General features: G+C 39.9%; 1 protein-coding gene across 1 annotated transcript in view; it reads right to left on the reverse strand.

Annotated features, from left to right (window-relative positions):
* Window positions 1-21,673, reverse strand: part of MED27 (mediator complex subunit 27) — a gene marked incomplete at its 5' end in the record, with an annotated part of 85,206 nt that overhangs the window by 35,830 nt on the left and 27,703 nt on the right. The window contains one exon of the mRNA XM_010144580.1: window positions 18,820-18,950. Within this exon, the coding sequence (XP_010142882.1) occupies window positions 18,820-18,950 (131 nt within the window). The remainder of the gene's footprint in view (window positions 1-18,819; window positions 18,951-21,673) is intronic.

A 21,673-nucleotide genomic window follows, 5' to 3' on the forward strand; every position in this document is an offset into this window, starting at 1 on the left:
GCATTCCTGAATCCAGCCTTCTAAAGCTAGAATTTAGTATTTTATACCATTATTTTCAGTTCTGCAGCTGAAGCATTACTTCAATAGCAAAACCTTCTCACTTTCTTTCTTTATGCTTTATCTCTCCCTCAACAGAGCAGAAATTACAGTACTTACCTCCTTTTAGGAAAAGCAACAGATGATGCATGATACCTATTACGTATTCGATACCTAGCAAAAGCAGCAAGATTTTACCTTTGGGTGGAGAGACTGATGAATAGGAAACGTAGTATGTTGGGCACAGTTAGACCTTTTCCATGCAGTGCTTGACCATGTGACAAGCGCTGCTGGAAGGAAGAGATCTTAGTGATCCTTTATGTTCGGCACATCAAGTCCCAGAACTTAATGAAGGTAACACGAATTGCAGGCATGGGAGGAAGGGAGGATTAAGGATATAAGCCTCTAGAGAACAGCTCACATATCAAAACAGGAGAGCAGTGCAGATCATTTCATGAGACAGGTTTGTCTGTGTCTGTTCATTTACCAAAGTCCCGACATTTTCTGCTTTTTAAAAAGCGTCCCCTACTTAAATCACACTCCAGTGGTTTGCAGGCAGTTATCAAGTGGTTTTAAAACACTCTTTAAATTCTCAGTGGCTCAGGACTCTGAAAATTTGTCTCGTTGGAATTTCCCATCCTTAGCATACGTTTCTTTTAACTTCAACTAAACCCAAAATAGCTTAGTGTCTCTGCCATGTCTGCATCTAATGCAGGCACCAGCATGTCCATCTGAGCTTCAGCCTTCATTATTCAATGCACATGTTGTGTGGTACAGTTATTCACTCTATCATACCTGATGTTTCACGACCTCTTAGAAGCTACAGGGATGAAGATATTCAACTTCTACCCCAAATGGTTTCATTGCTACGGATCCAAGTGAAGACCTATTACCTTAGAATCTGCACCGGACTCTGGTATTTTGCAAGAAGATTTCTAAAGCTTGTAACCTACTCACATCCAAGTATACTTAGATAACAACAGAAGTGCCTGAAGGAGCAATTAGATGAGAGAAAAAGCACAACCAAAAAAACCCCATGACAGACATGAAGGTATTAAAAATATGGCCTTTGTCATTTCATTCAAGCTCTCACAGCGACGTATTATTTTATTTCTAATGTCTTCCTTTAGAATCATGTTATTCTTATAGAATAAGATGTTGAAATACGTGAGACTAGGAAGTAAAGATTCAATTAGGTCTCACCACCAGACTTCAAGCAGCCACTCAAAAAGAGCATCCACTTAAAGAACTTATTAAAATTATCAACTATGGTAAACCAGACAACTCTTAACAGCACTACTTCTAAGGGTACTTCGGATACTTGATATCATCCTTTAAGGACACTTAAGATCAATTTGTTCTTCTATCATTAAAAGGAAAGTAAAGGTGAGAGGAAAAAAAGAGAAGAGATACCGTAAGAAATCATCGTTTGTACAGCCCAGTGCAATTTGTTACACAAACTTCTACCAAATACCCATTTGAACTTTTGTGATCACCTACTTCGAGTCTTCTTGAGGGAATTTCATAATTAGTCCTGATTTTTTCTCTTCAGGATTACACTCTGACTGAGCATTTCGATCTGCCTGTGATACTACAGAGATAAAAATCTATTGTAAAACTCAGAGGTTTATCAAAAGACTCCTTCAAGGTCGTCTTTATACTCCAGTACAAAAACCGCACATAGCAAGTACAATTAAGCAGTTATAAAGTCAAGACTCTTCCAGTACAAACATTCTGGAGAGCAAAGCCCTTCAAAATATTATTTTCTAAAAAATACACTTTCATCACTTTTTCCTCCAATGCAACAAGTTGTTCCTTAGGTAAGGATTTTTATAGAGCTTGTGGAAATTAACTGCATGGCTTCCACTGGAAGGCAGCATGGGGGAGGAGGGCTAATTCCATTAAGCAAATTCTCTGAAAAAAAATTTCTCTTTCAACAACAGAGTTGGTTAAAGGAAAGGGCTTATCATTGCAGTTACAGCTGGGCTTGCCAAACGGTCCAGACACCTCAGCAAAGCGACTGCAGAAAGTCGCTGCACCTTTTGGCTGTTTTCCCACTCCTGTAATCAGGTCCCCTCTCATTTGTTATTTTCCCCTCGCGCACAAGGAGCAGTGTGCGACCACAGCGGAGATCAGGCAGGCTTCATGTTCACTGTGGCTTTTTGAACACTGGAGTCTCTGCTTCGCCTGTGTTCCTCCACTGCGCGCAACAGGCAGAGCAGAGTTTAAAGCACTTGGCGGAGCTGAAAACTGCACTGAAGCCAAAGAAGCACCACAGCAAGTCAATACAGTTCTGTTTGTAAGGATATTCTCGTCCCTGCATCGCTTTACCTGCAGAGCTTCCCTAAAAGATAAAACATAAGCCAACTTTAATTCAAAGAGATCTAAACTAGCCTAAGCCCTTTAGAACTACTGTGCCTGATGCTTTCAGGGAGTGATGTTCAGCCTATTAAAAAATAATACAGTTCTGTTTATGTAAGCATACTAACAGAGAGAACTGCCTGAGTGAAAATACAAGGAATGAAGATCTCCTTCGGTAAATACAAACATGATTATTAACACTGTCTAGCTTTGTCCTAGATATGTTTCCCTAATTCTGAGCATCCACTTCATGAATATTGAGCAAAAACTTGTAAAAAGCAAGTTCCTTTAAGGAATGTTAAGTTGGTTACCCAAAGTAAAGAAATTCCAAAGTGCCAGATAATTTCTAGTAGTAAGTAGGTAGAGATTAAAAAAAAAAAAGATAAGTCTCAGTGCATTCACAGTGAATGAGAATAAGGCAAATTTCAAAATTTACCTTCATTTTAAATAAAAGGTAAAAAAGACAGAATGCTCCTGTAATGTGTATGATTGACATGAAATAATCCATTGGCTGGGACTGTACACAGTCACAAGGGAGAACTCAGACCCTGCCAAATGGCATCTCAAGAGTTCTGATACAGAAGGGACAAAAACAGTTTTCTTGCAGCCTCCAAAAACAAGCCCAGCCTGACCAGCCAAGGTGGCTCGCCTGTCTGTCAATGACAGTGTCTCTCAGCAGGGGGTGGTTTATTATTCTAATAAGATGCTCCAAAAAAGAGAGGGTCAGCTACGAATCACTACCATGAGAAGATTTAATTAGATTTTTTACACTGACTAAACATTCCCTGCACACAAACAAAATTTTAAATATGGAGATAAATGATAGTGTATTTTAAGGCAAGGTTACTTTTATTTTTCTTGGGGTTTTTTTTGTTTTAAACACACTGTTTTTATTTGTCCTGTTCTTGAGACAGCTGTTACATTATACATTTACACTGACCAAGCTTAAAGGCTTCTTGTGAAAAAGAGTTCAATAGTTTTTTGATTAAAAACTCCCTAGGCAAATCTTCTCAAGTATTCCAGCCAGCAGAGAGCTCTGTATTTTCCTAGGAAAAGGTCTGATGACAGCATAAACAAAAGAACGTACCCAATTAAAAAGCCCAAAAAGAGAAAGCTCTGGTTCATCACAAAATAAAAGCTACAGATTAGCTTGACATCAAACGTATGGACAATATATGCCAATGTTGAATTGTGGTATGATGTTATAATTATAAAGACACTGTACAAGAGGAGCATGGGACTCGGTAACATTTAATACCTACAGCTGCAAACCATCAGTATTAGCAGACAGAACTTTCATTAAGACTAACCTTAGATCAAAGATTTTTCTAAAAGCAACCGGAGGAAAGTTGAAGTCAATGATGAAGGCCAGAGCTACTACAGCTACAGCGGTCATTAGGAAACCATTATTTCGAATTCATGCTGCTACCAGGATCCAGGTTCACCTTGTAACATGACAGCAAATTATACGATTAATTGGCTAACACGTTGCTACCGAGAGTAAACCAGTTGAACCTAATGCTCCTCAGAAAGAGAGAAAATATTACCAAACGGTATCTGTCACCTCAAAAGACTGTCCTGCAGTTGTATCTCCAAAGAGCAGTGGATTCGCAGATGTATCACGGGAGCTCTCCATTCATACACGCTTGGCATTCACTACTCACTGCACTGACACACATTTCTGTATGTGACTTCTGCTTCATCATTTCATTATTCACTTTTTGCTTAATTGCAATCATCCAGTGTTCTGTAGATTTGAAACAAACACAAGATACACTTGCACTGATCTAACGTCAGACACATTCCAAATAGCGCTTCATAGGTACTTTTATGAAGGAGACAAAAATATTAGCCATTGATTGTACTGTATAACCACTTGGCAAAAGACATATGACAAACATTGCACAACATCTCTGAAGAGGTGGGGAAGCAGAAAAAGAAAGCTTGACCAAAACAAATCAAATGCATAGATACATCTTTGGCTGCACTACTGAGACAGGTGCTGCTTTGAATGTCTTTCTGCAGATATATATTTTTTTATATATATTGAACATAGGCTTCTTCCTAACCTGCAGCCAGCGAGAGTCAGCAACAGCAAAACACAGAAAACAAGGGCAAACAAAACAGGCTCATTTTACTCTTCTGAAGGGCTAAAAAAACACCCAAACCTTAAAACGTGAGCTTCAATACATGTGTGTACACACATTGAGAGATCCAGCATATACTGACACTTTAGCAACACAATCAAGAGAAGAAGCAGACAGTGGCTCACTTGTGTAAGAGCTTGCTGGTGGAGGATGAAGCCCAAGACATAAGTAAAATTAAGTGGCTTAAATACATCCAGGCAGTGGAACAGACGATTCAGTCACGGCACTGCCAACAGATGCAGAAGTACACAGCAGGAGAGGAAGAGGGATATCACACCACTCAGGCACCAATACCAGAACTTCTATCCCCATCGATGACTTAATAAAGAGGGAAGACAGCACCCACGAAACAATAGGAGAAATTAGTAGCAGCTGATAATATTTTAGCTATAGTAGCAAAAATTATAATTGATTTTCTGTCTGTGGTGTTAAAGTTGCTATCTTTGCACTGAAAATAAATTTTCATTTTAAAAGCATAATCACAAGTTAAAATAGTTCTACCTGGCATTTTATGTCAATGAGCTCATTTTACAAGTGGCATACAAGAGCCATCACTGCTCTGTCAAGAAATTTGTTCCGCTTCCTTAGAAATAGCTAAGATCAGATAGCATTAGATTTGCCTATCATCTATTATGCTGTAAAATCATGCTGTTGAAGTAACCTTTTGTCCAAATGAAGAGCAACTTCGAAAGAATCATGGAAGCATCAACATACAAACTGCTTTTAAGCCAAATCTTAGATTAAAAAAATCTTGCAAATATTAATTTTAAATCCTGTAGCATGCCTTTCAGTTACCTCATCTGCTTCTTGCTGTGATTTTTTTTAAACAAGCCACTATAATCTATATTACTACTTAATGTAGTTTCTCCAAAAATATCTGCTTTCTCCCTCCACCAGCTGCCCCCAACCCCTCTTTAAAAGAGAGTTATTTTCAAGGGATGGGTTTTCAGCAGAACCTGCTGAAACAAGAACAGCACTAACTGGACCTCTAGCAGCAGGAGATGATAACCACAAGAGCAGTCTTCCATCCCTGGAGGTTCTCAGGATTCAGCTAGGCAATGCCATAGCTAATCTGATCTGGTTGTGACAAGAGACCATCTTTGATTGGCAGGCTGGTCTAGATGACCTCCTGAGGTCCCTTCCAACTCAACATCCAACTAGAAATCAAAGGGGACTCAGAGTTGGGAGTCTGGAGCACTCACTGCCACAGCAGACTTTTCTATTAATGTCTACTCGACTAGAAAACACACAACGCTGCAGGAGACAGAGGGTTAGCACAGGCGGTACCTGAAGAACACACAGGAGAAGGAGCAATTACAGTTACGGAGTCTGATCAGTGTGCTCAGTGGACAGATGACACTCCAGTAACTGGAACACCAACAACCAGGAATTATTCCCTAAACTGCCAAATTTATGGGTTACCTGCTGACAACACAGCTCAGTGACATTCGGCTAATCAGCCTAGTACCCACTTCCTAAACTTAAATTTCAAACTGAACCATTAAAAAAGTTAAAAAGCAATAAATAAACTCAGGTGCTAATTATAATAAATGTAAAGTACTGTTAGATATGACTGCCATTCCTCAAACTATGAGGCTGCCATGTAGCTGATTAGCCCCAAATTTAGATCCAAGCTTGATTTGTCATTCAATCCTTCACAAAAGGCACTTTTATAAGACCTGTCTACAAGGTGCATACAAATTTGTCATGAGCGAAAGCATCATCCTTGCTGAGCAACTGTCAAAATGCAAAAGCCAAAATGAAAGCATGTTCTGCATGTAGAACAAGAAAGTAGAAAAGCCCGGGTTTTGGCTTGGGGGGATCTCAGTTTTACAGTGCTATTTTGGACACAGATATTAAATTCTGATTTAAAATACATCAAAACAGTGGGGTATTTTTTGCCACTTCTAGAGCATCTTTGATTTTAACACCAAACACTGAATGCAACAATCAGCAAAAGAGCTCAGCACTTTAGAGATTCAAGAATTCTAGGGAGCTTGACACAGACTGGCAGGCTCCAGCAAAGCTTGCTATGTAATTATTTCATGTGTCTGCACTTTATCTCCCATCACTGAAACGAACACCTAAAGGCAAGAACACAAAGGATACAGAATAATACATGACCATTCATTTATCAGAATGAATGCTGACACTGGATAGCTGGAGCTTCCTATTAGGTCTTGCAAGGAGGGATTATACGGTCATTCATTCTTCACAATGTGTCACTCCTGGACTTTGAATTTTGTAAAAAATTAACTGGTCTTGAAGAACTGACAATAAAAGACAAAAATCCAGACTCTTCCCCCTGGATGAAAGCGTGTGCCTGAGAGTTAATGTTTTCTCTTCTCCCAGCTTTGTACAAGTATTGCTTGAGTCACTGCCAGCACTCTTGCACAGTTCACAGGTGATACAATTCATACAGTTCACATGGGGAAACTGAGGCATAGAGCAACTCAACAAAACAGTCATTTGCTCTCCAATAACTTATTCAAGTATCTCTGTATTTAAGTGCTTTCAAATATACACGGCACAGAATGAAAAGGCTGAACACTATTCCACACCCACATATTTGATATCAGAATATTGTAATGACTGTAAGAACAATCCTGAGCAATACAAAAGAAAAATTTAATTCCAGTGCAAAAATTGCTGCATGGAGATGCTTTTGGTTGCTGAAATTAGAGGACTTACTACAGGAGTTCCCTAGCCATGACTCACAGACAATAAAGGGACTGCATGCAGCCACAGAAAAAAGTCAAAACAAAGTCTGCCGATGTTAACAAGGTCTTCCCTGACCACAGTGTTTCATTCTCTATGTACTTATGGAAAAGTAAGAATCAGGAAAACAAACTAATAATGAGGCAAAATGTCCAATTAGAAATGTACCATACGTTATTAATACACTTGTTTTCAAACTGACATAGACATCCTGCAGAGGAACAGTACTGAAATGCCAAAGACAGTGTTACTCTTTGTTAAGTAAAACCTACACAGCAAAGAGGAAGTGCCCGGCAAAACTAAACCATCAGAAACAGAAGTAACAGTAGAGCAGCATCTATAAAGGGATGGAAACCAAGTCCCTTCACCCAGTGAAACTTCCCATGGTTGCCTTTTATTTGGTTTTTAAACTGGCAGTTGGAAAAATGGGACTAGCAAAATAATTGTACCAATATATTCCAAATCATTACAAATGAAGATTATATTTAGAGGAAAACTCTATGAAGTCATGAGGTGGAATTTGCTACCTAAGCTGTTTTCATTTAACCCATCCATAGGGTTCCTTGTAAACACATGAATACCCAGAGAATGCCCTAAAGTGAAATTAAAAAGTAATAACAGTTATTTTTAACATCAAGTAAAGAAAGCAGAGCAAAGCAGTTCTACTCTGTATCCTTTCCAGTTGCGAAGGACATTTAGCTGCCCTTCTCAGACACCAAGTCTGGCTTGGTGCTGGGTGCTGAATACTGCAGCTGGAGGCAGCACTGCGGCACCCAGCCCACCACCCGCTGTGGCCCTCGGGGAAGGGAGCAGCCCTTTACTCCCCAGGTAAATCTCATCTGCAGTTCACTGCTTGGGAAACTGGCCCCTTTTTGTAGAGCTCCTGTCAAAAGTACAGGGGACTTTACTTGCCTTTATTTTCAGGTACGACTTACCTTTCAAAGTTTTTTTACTATAATACACCTACAGCTTCCTTCTCCTTAACAGATACGGTTTCACACTTCAAAGTACTTTTATCCCACTCACAGCACAGCTCAAACAGCTAACGGGTACTCGGAGCCATGTTGGGGTCCAGCAACAAGGTGATTAATAAATACATCCACAAGATGTTCATATCACACATTATGCAATACGATTATGCAACAATGCCGTTCTTGTTAAGCCACCAAAATATAAAGTCCTTCTTCCTCCACCTTATTACAGCTCTGCTCCTTCTGCTGGTTATCTCCGGCACAGGAATACACAACCAGCGCAGAGGGAAACACTTGCTGTAATGCGTTCCTGAATTTGGCAAGCAGCAGTTTCAATTTATTCTTTTCAGAATGTCTGCTGCAGTAAAGCAGCCTCTAACCCCCCTCCCCTAACAGTAAAGCTAAAAAAATAAAAGGGTTAAAGCAATCATATCATAAAATCACAGCTTTAGCAAGAGCTTTGATATCATTATTAACTTCATACAAATTTCCTCTCTTATCTAGCGTGTTCTTCACTGTCTAATTAGTTCAACCACTGGCAGCTTGTGTTCCTCTTTTTTTGTTTTGGACACAGAAACAAGCAGTTAAACTAGTATTTGCAGTCTTTAATTACACATTAAAATCTTCATCCCCAACTTTCTTTTTTACTGCAAGTACAGGGATTCCCTATGGTGCAATATTAGAGTTCTGCTCTACATGCTGCAAGGGCATTTTCTAATGGTTGGGACTGTGGAACAACTTTTAATTAATTGCCACCTTTTAATGGCAGGGTTCTCACACAAACATTACCTTTAAGGCAAACATACATCAAAGAGGCAGAAATTTGCTCTTTGCCAACAGAGCCGCACTCCCCAGTAACAACGACATTCACTAAGGGCTGCACGCTCCTCCGATCCCGGAGTATTCTGGAAAATGAACACGCAGATCGAGGCCGGTGCATGGCCCAAAGCTTCCAAAAAGACACGGCTTTTTTCATTTCCCAGCCATGGAGTGTTCCAGCTAATCTTCAGCAAAGTAGATGGGAATTATTTCAAATCACTGTGCTCAGTCACGCAGGGCCGCACATCACACTCGGAGCAATCCTATTTCCGGGATTAGTTTGGGGAATATGACTCCAAAACATCAACAGCAATCGGCCCCAGGACTCTTGGCTAATGTCTTCCAGACAGACGTGTTCACGGTGGTGTTCACTACAAGGACATTTGAGCTAAGGCTGTGAGGCCGTAACAGCTCACACCACGCTCATAAGGGAGGCTCTAACACTGTAAAGAAATGATGAAACCTTAATTACATGCAGGCTCTCTCCACAGTGGATGGGTAGAGTATTTGCTGAAAGGTGAATAAATAAAACAGATTCTTCCTCCATGTTAAAACATGCTGTAAAGTTTTACAACTAATGCACATTTCAGTATAAAGCAGCAGCATCCAAGATCTGTGTCTCTCATACTTGTATGGACAGGAATTATTACCCTGTTAATGAATAGCATAAGGAACATTTGGTTTCAGTCAAAATCTATCCTTTGGACAATCTGTGTTGATCAATGCCTGCTGGTTTTTTGTAATTACTTTGTAAGAAAAAATGCAGCTGTATAGTACTTAATGGAATGAAATGAAACTCAGCATATAACTATAGCCAAAAAAAGCATTGATCTGGCATAACAAAACAAAGATGACTATTACAGAAACCCATACTGCTGTCAGATATATCAACATTTTAGGAGATTAGATCAAGATTAAAATTTCGAAAAGAATCCTATTTCTAAAGATGCATAGAACAGCAAAGGTGTTGACTCAGTATGGAGTACCAAGCTTTACCAGACTCAAGAATGGCAGCTACTACAAAACCAAAATCCTTAAAACCGTGAAAACTTCCACACGAAGTCATGCTGTACCAAGTAGTGGCAATGTGGAGTCTACCTAGATGACTACTAGACCTTTGGCTTCTACTGCAGGGGGGCAGAGAGCACAAAGCAGAGAGGTGCCTCCTCACCCCATCACTCCTCACACCACATGTTCTGCTAAAACCCACAATGGTTTGTTACAGAAGTGCTCCCTCTTAACAGCGTAAGAGTCTAGTTCAGATTCTACTCAACTTCCCAAGTCATACAGCTCTGTCTGGCGCTCCAACTCTTCCGCTGATTGCAGATAAAGGAAAATCCAAAACACAGTAAACTGCAAGAGGGTTTCTCCTATCGTCCAAATGCTGGTTTAATACTGCTGGAGTAAGCAGTGCCAGAGACAAGTAGATTTATGTTGTACCACAATATGCCATATGAAATTTTACGAGTCACAGAAGTGGGCTGGGTCCCAGCAGCTGTCTGTGGTAGGACTGAGGGCTCTAGTACGTTTTTATCATCTGTGAACTTTAAAAGCAGATCACATTTTTTCCTCGGATTTCAGATTCTTGTTACATCTCAGTTGCTCCACTATTCAAAATTGTCCCTAACTACAGAAACCACGTACATCCTTCAAAAAGCACAGAAAAGGACAATCAACTGACCTCAAGAGCCCCACAGACAGAACACGGAAAAGAAAGAAAGGGAAAAAAAAAAATCTGCCTACCTTCAGGATCTTTGGTATCTAAGCAGGTTACAAAACACAGTTCCGAAGTTAACGTGATAGATAACCCAAGAGAACGGCAGTGAAAGCAAAGCAGAGGCACACAACAAATGAACAGCACCTTATTTTAAAATTTACCTCTTACACTGAAATCCAAAGTTCAACTGGATTACCCCCTTCTCTGTTTTTAGCAGCAGGGCTTGGTAAAGTATCTGTGGCTACAAATAGTAAGATGACTAATCAATGTAATAACCCCCATAAGTTATTGGATTTGATCTTGCTGGAGCTGTCTAATAAAGCCCTTCATGAGTCGAAGCAGTACTTTGGATTTTTTTCTTCCCAGTTAAATTATATTGAGTGCTAAACAGTAAATGCCACATAACTAGAAGAGACAGATTGCTGTTATGGTTAATAGCAGACTGCTTTCTCCTCCCAGTATTTAAACACCACATGCAAAAAGAAACAGGATAAAGCAATGGCAGGTCCGTCAGCGCTCTGTGCCTGGGAACAGCTGGCCACTGAGCTCTACAAACCGCCTGTCACTGCTGTTGACATGGGCCATTAGGAAAAAAAAAAAAATACCTGTCTTTAAAAGCTTAGAATCATCTTTCATCCAGATGACAAGGACTGGTTACCTTGCTTGTGTTATACCTGAGAACCAGAAAGAACAACACGACACCCACATGCACAGCTGTTCTCTTGATAAAACCCGGTTCAGGAAGTTCAACGATGGGTTATCACTTGGGAATTTCCCCTCTTCATTTGTAATACAATACGGGTTCGATCACAGCAGATGCTTCCCCAGCTTTTGGATCCGAGTGTCCCAGCTACCGTGAAAAGAACCAGATCAGCTCCAAGCATCTATTAAACACTACCATAGGGCTTGAGAGTAACTTAAACCAGTATTTCTAAGACTGTACTTTGAACAATCCAGATAACCAGATTTCTTTTAGCTTTCAGTGGTAGGGAGACACTGTCAAGAAGAAAATGATGAAGTTAGGACTACATAATTCTATCTTTTCCTCCCATGCCCTAGGATAGAACTTTAATACTTACTGTACTTAAGGAAACTAGCAGTACCCAGGAGTCTCACTAAAACTAAACTGAAAGGTGTACTCTAACAGGGTCCAGTCTAGTTTTCGTAAAACAACTTGTCTAAAAGCAACTGTGTCATCTCTGCTTGGGAGGCAGAAGAGAAAGCTGAAGAACAATCCAAAACAAACCAAAACATGGCTGGATCTTAAAGTAACTTCAAAGCACCATGTTTTCAATAGCTGCTGAAATTCATTATGATCTGAATCTCTCAGCACGCACTTATCTTCCTGTAACAAAGCTGTCAATATAGTAGTTTCCTGTTTGTTTCTTATTCTCTGTTCTATATGGTTTGAAAAATTCACTTGAGGACATTGCTGTTCTCTGAAGCGGTGTTGTAGGTGGCAGTTTGAATAGGTTCTTACTATTCTGTAGTTTTCCTTTAAAGAAACTAAGTATTACATACATGCTATTTCTACTCGTTTTGAAAATTCCAGAGGCATGTGTACCACCCACATGCATCGTTACACCACAGCCCTCCTCCACCACCACTGTGTTCAGAGAGAATGGAACACTAACCCCAAAATGCACAGCACGGATTTTACAACTGGAACAGATTTTCCTCCAGGGAATGGACAAGTGCTCACAAATCCACCTGTTTAGTGAGCACGATCCTTTTTACCAGAGGTTATGAAGAACTAGTATTCCCCCTAGATAGGTTAGCTTTGGTAGTTAAAATTCCAATATTTGAGGGGTGAAAGCCAATAGTTTGGACCTTCTATGCAAATTATGGAGCTTATTAAAAAGTGACATAACAAAGATTGACCCCCATACAGCAACACCAAACACCAGGGCAGGAAAAAAGAATAAAAGAGCAAAGAACCAATGTAAGAGTTACTTAACAAGCTGAAGAAATACAATATAGAAAGTTTTAAAGAGACTTTGTTTAGTTGAACCAGGCGAAATATTAGAGACTTGAGCACCAAAGGATCCTGCAAGATGTGCACATAAACTCTGCACACGCTGAAATCAATATACCAGGTAGGGATAAACGCAATCTCACTGTCCGGCAATACACGGCGACACACAGCAAAACAGCTTCACAAAACGTCTGCAGAAGAGATCTTCATTAATATATCAAAAAGAACACAGTGCAGCGATGTGATCCAAACTGTGCCCAAGATACCAAAATTAACGCTCCATCTAGACTGTACAAGGCTGCAAAATAATCAAACCTATTCATGTAAATATTATTGTCTTACAACACAAAGAACTCATTTTTAATCTTTTTTCCCCCTTCATATAAAAAGGGATTAATCTGTGGAGCAAAGGGGTTGCGTATTTCAGCAACACGGTTTTTTATAGTTCCTGTTGCACTGCCTTGCTAAGAAGTCAAGCTAAAGGAATACTGTGAGAAACTTAAACATGAACAGGGATTTTAAATGAGCTCCTAGTACTGGAAGTTATTGGAAACTGATCTCTTCCTTATTAATACAATTCCCCATCATGTACGAAAAGATATCTCCATGCTCCAGAATGCAAACAGAGTTTTAATTTTTAATTATATTCTCCTCCTCAACTCTTCTGGAGAGAAGTAGAGATGTGGTCCTGAGGATTATTGCTTTATTACATTATCATCTCTGTGGTATTTAATGAATATTGACACTTAATGCAGCGTTGCCAGTAGGGGGAAAGAAGAATCATAGAACTGCACAAAGAACTTCTGATGACTTCTCTCAAAACGTAAAACAGCCACACTTCGCTCTGAATGCTTCTGAGAGGTAGCTGGAGCAGAGCTCACAATAGTGAATGGGATTATCGCAATAACAACACTTGCATGTTCAGTAATCACATTCCCCACAGCCTACAGACCAGGGGTCCCTCTTCACTGCCATGCTGGAGTCTTGGTATCAAAGTATGAATCCCAATCTGGTACTGCAGACCTCGGTAACACAGCGAGGTCAGACTAGATAAGCTTAATCTAAACATACAGTCTGAAAAAATACAAATCCTATGAACACTGATGGGCTTCAGCACGCTGTGCCGTTATCTTTAGAATAATCTGCCTCTTTCTTTCATAATCAAAGTCTCTGGACCTAGGAAGCAATTAGATGCTGTTTATAAAACAAAATGCTGAAAAAATCCTTTCCTCCAAAAACTCTTGGCAAAGGGCTCATCAGGCTTTCCATGTAAAAATGGTAAATTACACAAGTTCCAAATAATTTATTCGGGCACAGCTGATGACTGGGTGTATAATTTATATACACGCACACACACCTTTCCGTTAGCTGTTAAAAACAGCAATCTTTTTTTGGAATACTACATCACTGACTATTTTTAAATTAAATTCTTCCGCAAGACTCAACTTGTGTGTCCTGACGAAAGCTCTTGAACAGATACAATAGAATATTACAGCACTACTTATATGACAGAATCATTAAAACGGATGAGGCATTAATACCACGGATGAACCACACTTTGACTCTGCTGGTATTGAATCAAGCTACAGTAAACAGAGTCTGGGGTATCTGTAAATTCATTTTCTAGATGAACAGATACCTGCAAGCCAGTAAATTACACTTTTAAATGAGACCATTCACCAAAGAGCACCTTTTGCTAACGTAGCTCAGAAGGATGGAGCGAGTATAGACTTTTGAATATACCTACCTTCTCTAGAAGAATCCAAATGGATTCTGAGGTATAGAGCCAAGCAGCACCGTTTGGTTGATTTTGGTTTTTTGTTTTTTTTTTTTAAATAAAGGAAAAGTAATTTCGCTGGTCTGCTACTAGCAACAGAGTACAAATTCACAGAGGTTTTTACTCAACCTATTACAGTGTTTTCACTGTCAGGTTAGGTCATACATCAGTGCATGAGAGACTTACAAGACAAGCTGAAGAGCCCTAAAACAGAAGATTGGACTCTCTTTTACTCAAGCCTCTCTGTCCATTGAGCCTGAACTTCTCAAACAAGAATCAGATTTCCACTTGTTTATTGTTTATAGTGTGCCTATTTCCCCAAAACCCGCAACTGTCACAACAAATGACCCTGGAAGGCACAATAAAGGGCAAGAGTCTCAGCACCTTTTGTGGTGAGCAAGTTCTTGTAACGGCAATTTTCTTCCAACAGAGAAGACAGATGATTAGTCTGGGAGCACTGAGAAAGCCTCACGCAACAGAGCTATCAAATCACAAGGTTTTCAGATGAGACCCCTAAAAATTCCCATTAAAACTGAGTGACTCTTATGCGTGCCAATGAACACAACTGCAAGAATAGATATATATCCTGTGTTTCCTCTTGTCCTTCTTCCTCCTCATCTCACAGTGACTCTTTGCTGTCACGTTCCAGTTGGATGGTGACATACCAGAGTCTGCTGGGGTCTCAGCAGGGTGTTCCACTGGCAGGGACTGTCTCCATGGGCTCACTGCTCTCAGCCATCCCAGACTCTCTGGAGCACAGTGTTCTGCTCCCGCAGGGTCATGGAAACAACATCATAACTGGGAGTTTGCTTTGAGATGTGGTGCCAAGCAAAATACAAGAGTCGTTAACTGTGTCAATTACTACATTTCAAAAGGAAAGAAAAATCTAAGAGCCATCATTTCTTATTGTAGGTATGGATTTATTTCAAACCAGAAGCAGCCATCCTGTTTTTCAGAAGGGTTGCATGTATATGCTTCCCTAGTCACTTGAAAGGAGCTGACAGCTTTCAGCACTTCAGCAAACACCGCTTTGAGATTCTTTAACAGAAGGAAGGAACCAGCAGCCAGATGAGAAGCATGTGAGGGAACGCATCTATTAGCAAGTACAGGGAGATGTCTTGTTAATAGAAGACAGAAGGAGGGACAAAGCAGGGAGAAAAAGAAGCCAGCAGTTAGTCATTTTCTCATACATTTGGCTAGAAATGAGATGCATATCAAGCTAGTATTCCTTCCTGCACTTTGAGCCAGTGAAAACCAATCCTGAACAGCAAAACTGAACACCAAAAGGTCGTGTTCAAAACTGTTTGGCATCCTTAGAATCCCTCAGATAATGAAAACAGTGAGAAAATGAAAATGTTCCTGGTAGTGGTTGCATAGGACTGAGGCCTTCCATTTTTAAAACTACCTTTTGGAGTCAAAATTGCTGCTGCTGTTTCAGGTATCTACTAGTGAAAAAACAGAGCTTCTCACTTCCAAACCAGAGGACATCAAAAGATGGCCCAAGGCTGGCAAGGAACAAATGAGTGGGCCCACCAAGAATCAGCTCTGCTGTTAGCAAAACCTTTCTCTGGCTTCTTCTGTGAGTGAAAGGCAGGAAGGGATCACTGAGCCTCCAAGATAGGCTGAGAAGGTTTTTGGATTTGGGTTTTTTGAAAAGCCATTTTGGAGAGGAAAGGAGAAGAAAAAGCAGAGCAGGAAAAGAGATATGAAGGGCTCAAGTGAACAACGAATTGACACAGCACCAGAATCAAGTTTTGTATCACCACCCTTATGAGAAGAGATGCCATTTGGGTATGTTCAGTCTGTGGAACAAAACTCAAGCCTCACCATAGCAAAGATCAAAGATACAGATTAATGAGATAATTGCTCAGCTTGCTTCATTGTCACTATGAACATAATGCACAAAAGTAAAAGTTACCCATGCAGCTTCTTCAAGGAACAAGAAGAAATAAGTAGATCAGTAAATGCTCACTAATGCTACCTTTAACTCAAATTAAAGACATGTTTATTATCGAATGATCCACATGCAAAACCAGCATTAAACCATTTTTAGATGATATTTTGTACCAATCAGCACCTATGTTACCTCCTGAGCAGCAAGGCTTCCTGCACTCCTTTGCTGGCTGAAGAGGATTCCTGCAGTGTTGCTCTTTGATCCAATCCGATAGCCAAAAATGACATCTTGGCACATAGCCAGTTTTAACTACTTACGTTTGAGAAAAGCTCTAGATAATATAATTCCTCTGAACAACATTTAATACGTACTTGACTCATAGCACATTGTTACTCAGCCAGAAGACTTGTGACTGAACTTAATTTTAATAGCATACATCAAAGCAAAAAAAGACAAAGAAATAGTTACCCTTTTCTTGACTAATCAATAAAGCTAAAAAAAGCCCCCCAAATCACTAAATTGCCACAGGAAAATTAGTATGCAGTATATTCTTTCAAGGAGATATATAGTTTTACACCTGGATGTTCTCTTTTTTGCATTTGAGAGAGAATAAAGAGAAAAAAATAAGACAGCATGATTCATCACTATTTGCACAAAACCACAGCAAAATCAAGATATTAAAATCCATTTGCCATACTTTTTTTTAATACTTCTCATAAGTCTTTTCATAATCCACTTCTGCCCTGTGTCAGAGACATTAAGCTCAACAGGTATTTGATTTGACTTAATATAGCTATTATTCTCTTCTGAAGACACACCAAGATAGGACAAATATGGAAAGGTCAAAGGGAAGCCTCAGAGGTTGAAGCCAGTGACAGATAAAGGATCAGCTCAGCATAAACATTATTATCAGGGAAAATACACTAGCAGTGGTAATAAGATACTGAAACATAATTCAACTACCAACTAAAGTTTAGTTACACCACTAAAATTCCATTCTATCTGCATAATTCTAGGTAAATGCACCATTGAAGGAAAAATTACCTGCAGATGAAGACACAATACTTTAAAATATGTATGTTATATACCTCATGTTAAGATCTATACAGCTGCAAATAAGTACAGACTTTTCTATGCAAAAATAGAAGCCAGCTTCTTCTCTCACACTATACGTATTTCTAGTAACTAGAAAAGCCACGATTAAAAACCCCCCCAAAAACCAAACCACTAAAATATTTTAAGGCCTCTGAATAAAAACGGTGACAACTGGTATCAGAATAATCTACTTACAGACTTCTTGGAGAAGTCCATTTTAAGCTTTAGATAAACCCATATCCCAACAAAGGACTAAGTAGCCAGTTTGTCACAGCATATCCCTGTGCTTTCATAAATCTACAAGAAACATCTGGTTTTTGAAGCTGTAGTTCTGCTAGAGCTATCCTTCCAGCCATCGTTCTTCACCTGATGTACCAGTAAAACAACAGAACATTTTATGGACTGTTGAATTAGCAGCCCTTTGAAGTCAATTTACACGAGGAAAGCTGTGTTGACTCTGATTTTTTTCTGATTTCATATAAGAAAGCAACTCTAAACTTCCTTTGATTCCTTCATTCAACTTAGGCCTGTGGACTCTGGTGACAACAGGGACTTTTATTACCGCAACTATGAAGTCTAGTAGCACAGTATTTACACATCAGTGACTCTTGTTCTGTGAAAAAAAAAGCGGGCAGTTTCCACAAACTACAAGGGTCTTCGGCTTGATGAATAATTGCTTAGTGTTTCATTTTCTACATAATAATCATTTTCTTATATGTAACTAAATATTTTAAAGAGTTTATTAATTTATAAGATTAGTTGTGGACATCTCTGTTTTTGGCACCAGAACACAGACTGCCTCAAGTGTTGATACTCTATGTCCTCAAACAGTTTCTAAGTGTCCTCATAATTGCTTGTCACCTGTAAAAGAGGTTTAGATCCAATGCAAAATTAACATATGGTGAACAGATGGACTCAGAACAGACGTTTGTCGAGAAAGTACTTGCACCAAAGACTTTTTGGCTTCAGCCTTTTAGGACGTTCAGAAAAGTCCTACTTGAAGCTCCAAGTCATACTAATCAGGGGAGCATCATTCCTCAATGACAATTGTGTGCTGCAGAAACTTTTATGACCTGCTACAAAGAAGAATCGTGCAACTTCTCTGCTGTCACGGTGCCTCCATAAACAGAAGAAACAAAATACTGTTTCCATAGGGCACCCCAGTCATCCAACAAGAATAATTCATCTTGCAGGAAACAAAAATGCAAGCACAGAGCTGCTGTTACGATGATTTAAAAGAATAAATTATTACAATATGCAGTTTTAACCACCCCCTCATGCAAACTCTTCAAAATATTCCATTACTTACTGAGGAGGTAAGACAAGAGTTGTTGGCTGGGCTTTCGGTCTGCGCTTTGCAGATACTCCCATCTGGTTGGCTGAACGTTTCAAAGACTGCTGATTCAAAAGGCCAGATGCCAGCCCGGCATGGTACTGCAACTGGATAAAAAAAACATATATATTAGAATACACACCACTGCAGTACTCTGTGTCAGACCTCTACTGTCTGTACTCCCCAATTCAAATTACAGCCAATCAGCAAGTTAAGGTATGGTATTTCATATATACTGCTTGGATGGCAGGTGATACCAACAAAAGCATATAAAAAAAGTCTGCTGTGACATAGGTATTACCAGGAAATTATGCTGTAGGGCAAGTAAAATGATGAATCGAAGACTTGCTCTCAAGTCCTAACTCTCCTGAAACGTGGGCTCACTTTTAAATGTTAAAGCCGTTTCTCCTCTCAGGAGATCAAGCTTTCTCACTTCTTGGAAGAAGAAAAGAGGCAGAAAGATGCAACCCTTTCACTATATAAACCAGCTTGTCAGAAATAACACTCCTCTTTTTTTCTTAAATATAAAACATTTGCAAAGAAGTTTCTACCACTGTAAAGAAAAACCTAGCCTTTAAAATACCCACTAGCACATCTCCATGGCATTGCAGAAAGATTCACATGCTCTAAGTTTCTCCTCTAACCTTTTATTTCAGTTGCCAATGACAAATTTATGAAGGACACAACATGAATCTGCAAGATTTGGAGTACATTCCCACAGCTTGCTGATTTAAGAACAGCGTACAGGGCTGTGTCTGTCCTGAAACCAGCTTCAAGTGCAGCAAGTTAGAAGCTCACCTCTAAACACTTTCCATTTACACACTTAGTTCTCCATTTTCAAAGAGAAGGGTCAGGGGAAGAGTCAGTGTCAGACAAATGCAATTTCCTTCATCATTCCAGTTCCACATCAACGTGTTCATTAAATTGTCTACAGATTTATTCTGAAAGTGGTGAAATGTTTAACACGTCGACAACCCTAACCCCACGGTCTGCATCAACAGAAAGGTTACAGGTAGGAAAATAGGACTGAGAAACATCCAGAAAATCAAGTGGTCTTAGGCAAAGATGTTCTGCAGGATATTGACTGGAAGGGAGGGAAACAAAGCTTGGTGAAGTGGTCAACTTGAAACGGCCATTAAAACGAGTGAAGCTTTCCCGGCAGCCAGTTTGATTCAGATGCCAATACTCAGAGCATCCATAAGGCTTTTGACCAGGCTCCTGATTCACTTGGCCGCTTTGCCACATGATCCTGGCCATGGCACAACATGAAGACACATCACATTCCTACTGGGAAGAGGACTGGGTTCTGCCAAGGAAGGGGGGAATTGTATTGCCCCAACAGCTCTGCTTAGACCCATGAATTCTGCTTAAATTCGTTGTTCTCCCATGGATTTCTGAAATAAATAAAATCAATAAGCACAGTGGACAGCACATGTTAGAAAGGCAACCCTTCACAGTGTCAGGGGCTTAGTTTTCAATCTTCACGGCCAGAATTTGCAGCAAGTGCAATAGGCAGGGAAGTAAAGGGAAAGGCAGCTCTGGCAGGAGACCGCTCTGACTCCAGAACACGGTTTCCCCTGGCTTTCTTGCATCTTATGAAAAGCAGCCCTCCTTCAGCCATTCAGTGAACTTCTGTTCACTGCACAGAATGACACTGACAGGTATCTCAAGTAAATAAGATCATCCGGACACTTGCTCAGAGATGGAGGTAATCACAGGCACTAATCAGAGATGAATTTTAAATGAGACCTTTTAAAAACATTTCATAACCTCCTGGCTAACCTGTCATTTAGTGGGCAGGTGTAAAGAAAAAAAGAATTAAAAATAAATATATTCTAAAAAACAATTCTGTCCTTGAAGGGTGACACCCAATGATTAAGCAATTTTTATTAATTGTAAGTATTTCTATATAATCCACCTCAGCTCCTAGGAATACAGATCCAACTGTCAAAATCTATAAGGGCCATTAAATATTTACCAAACCATCCTTATAATGGGAGAAAAGGTCAAAGTTAATAAAACTGACAAGCAGCTTCTGTCCACCTTGATTTATACATTATTAAAGCATCACACACGGCATTGCACAGAATACATTCCTTTTTGGGGGCGGAGAGGTGTTAACTGAAGAGATTAGGAAATTGTTTCTTAATCATTTGTTCTGAGGAGCAGAAACAAGACTGAAAATAGAGTCAAAGCAGCACCACTAGCATCAAAACTATAGGTCCTGGTGAATAATAACCCTGCCATTTAGTTCCTTTTTCCTCTTGCAAAATAAACACCTTTGTCTGCCAGTGTTGGCCACGACGGAAAATCTCAGCTAAAAACATACCAATCCCCTCAAATTTTTCTTACCAATGAGAGACCCTGATTTCCAAACATATCCCCCTCACCCTAGGGAACCCATATTAAATGTACTGTCAGAGGACATTATGGGTGCTAAAAGGCTCACACGGGGAAGCAGAGGTGAGCTCACGGGACACAAACCCTTTGAGGACTAAACAACACATGGAAACCACATTCAGCTCCAGAAGTCCCTGAGCCAGAGACTGTTAATGGCGGGGAGAACATCGGGGAGAACACTGTATACAGGCATGTATACATGTACATGTATACATGCATACCGCTACTGCTGGAGATGAGGTATGGGGCAAGGTGAGCCTTTGGTTTAACCCAGAGCTGGTGCCTGTGTCAGATCACATCTACAGTGCTCACACAGGTCTAAGCTATCTCACAACCCAAGGCAGCCAAACGTTGGGCACCTGTGGATGGCCACGACTGCTTTCTATAAGTGGATTCCCAATGACCTCCCATCTGCTTTTGACAACTGTGC

This window comes from Buceros rhinoceros, unplaced genomic scaffold, assembly GCF_000710305.1.
Source record: "Buceros rhinoceros silvestris isolate BGI_N320 unplaced genomic scaffold, ASM71030v1 scaffold16381, whole genome shotgun sequence".
NCBI classification, from domain to species: Eukaryota; Metazoa; Chordata; class Aves; order Bucerotiformes; family Bucerotidae; genus Buceros; species Buceros rhinoceros.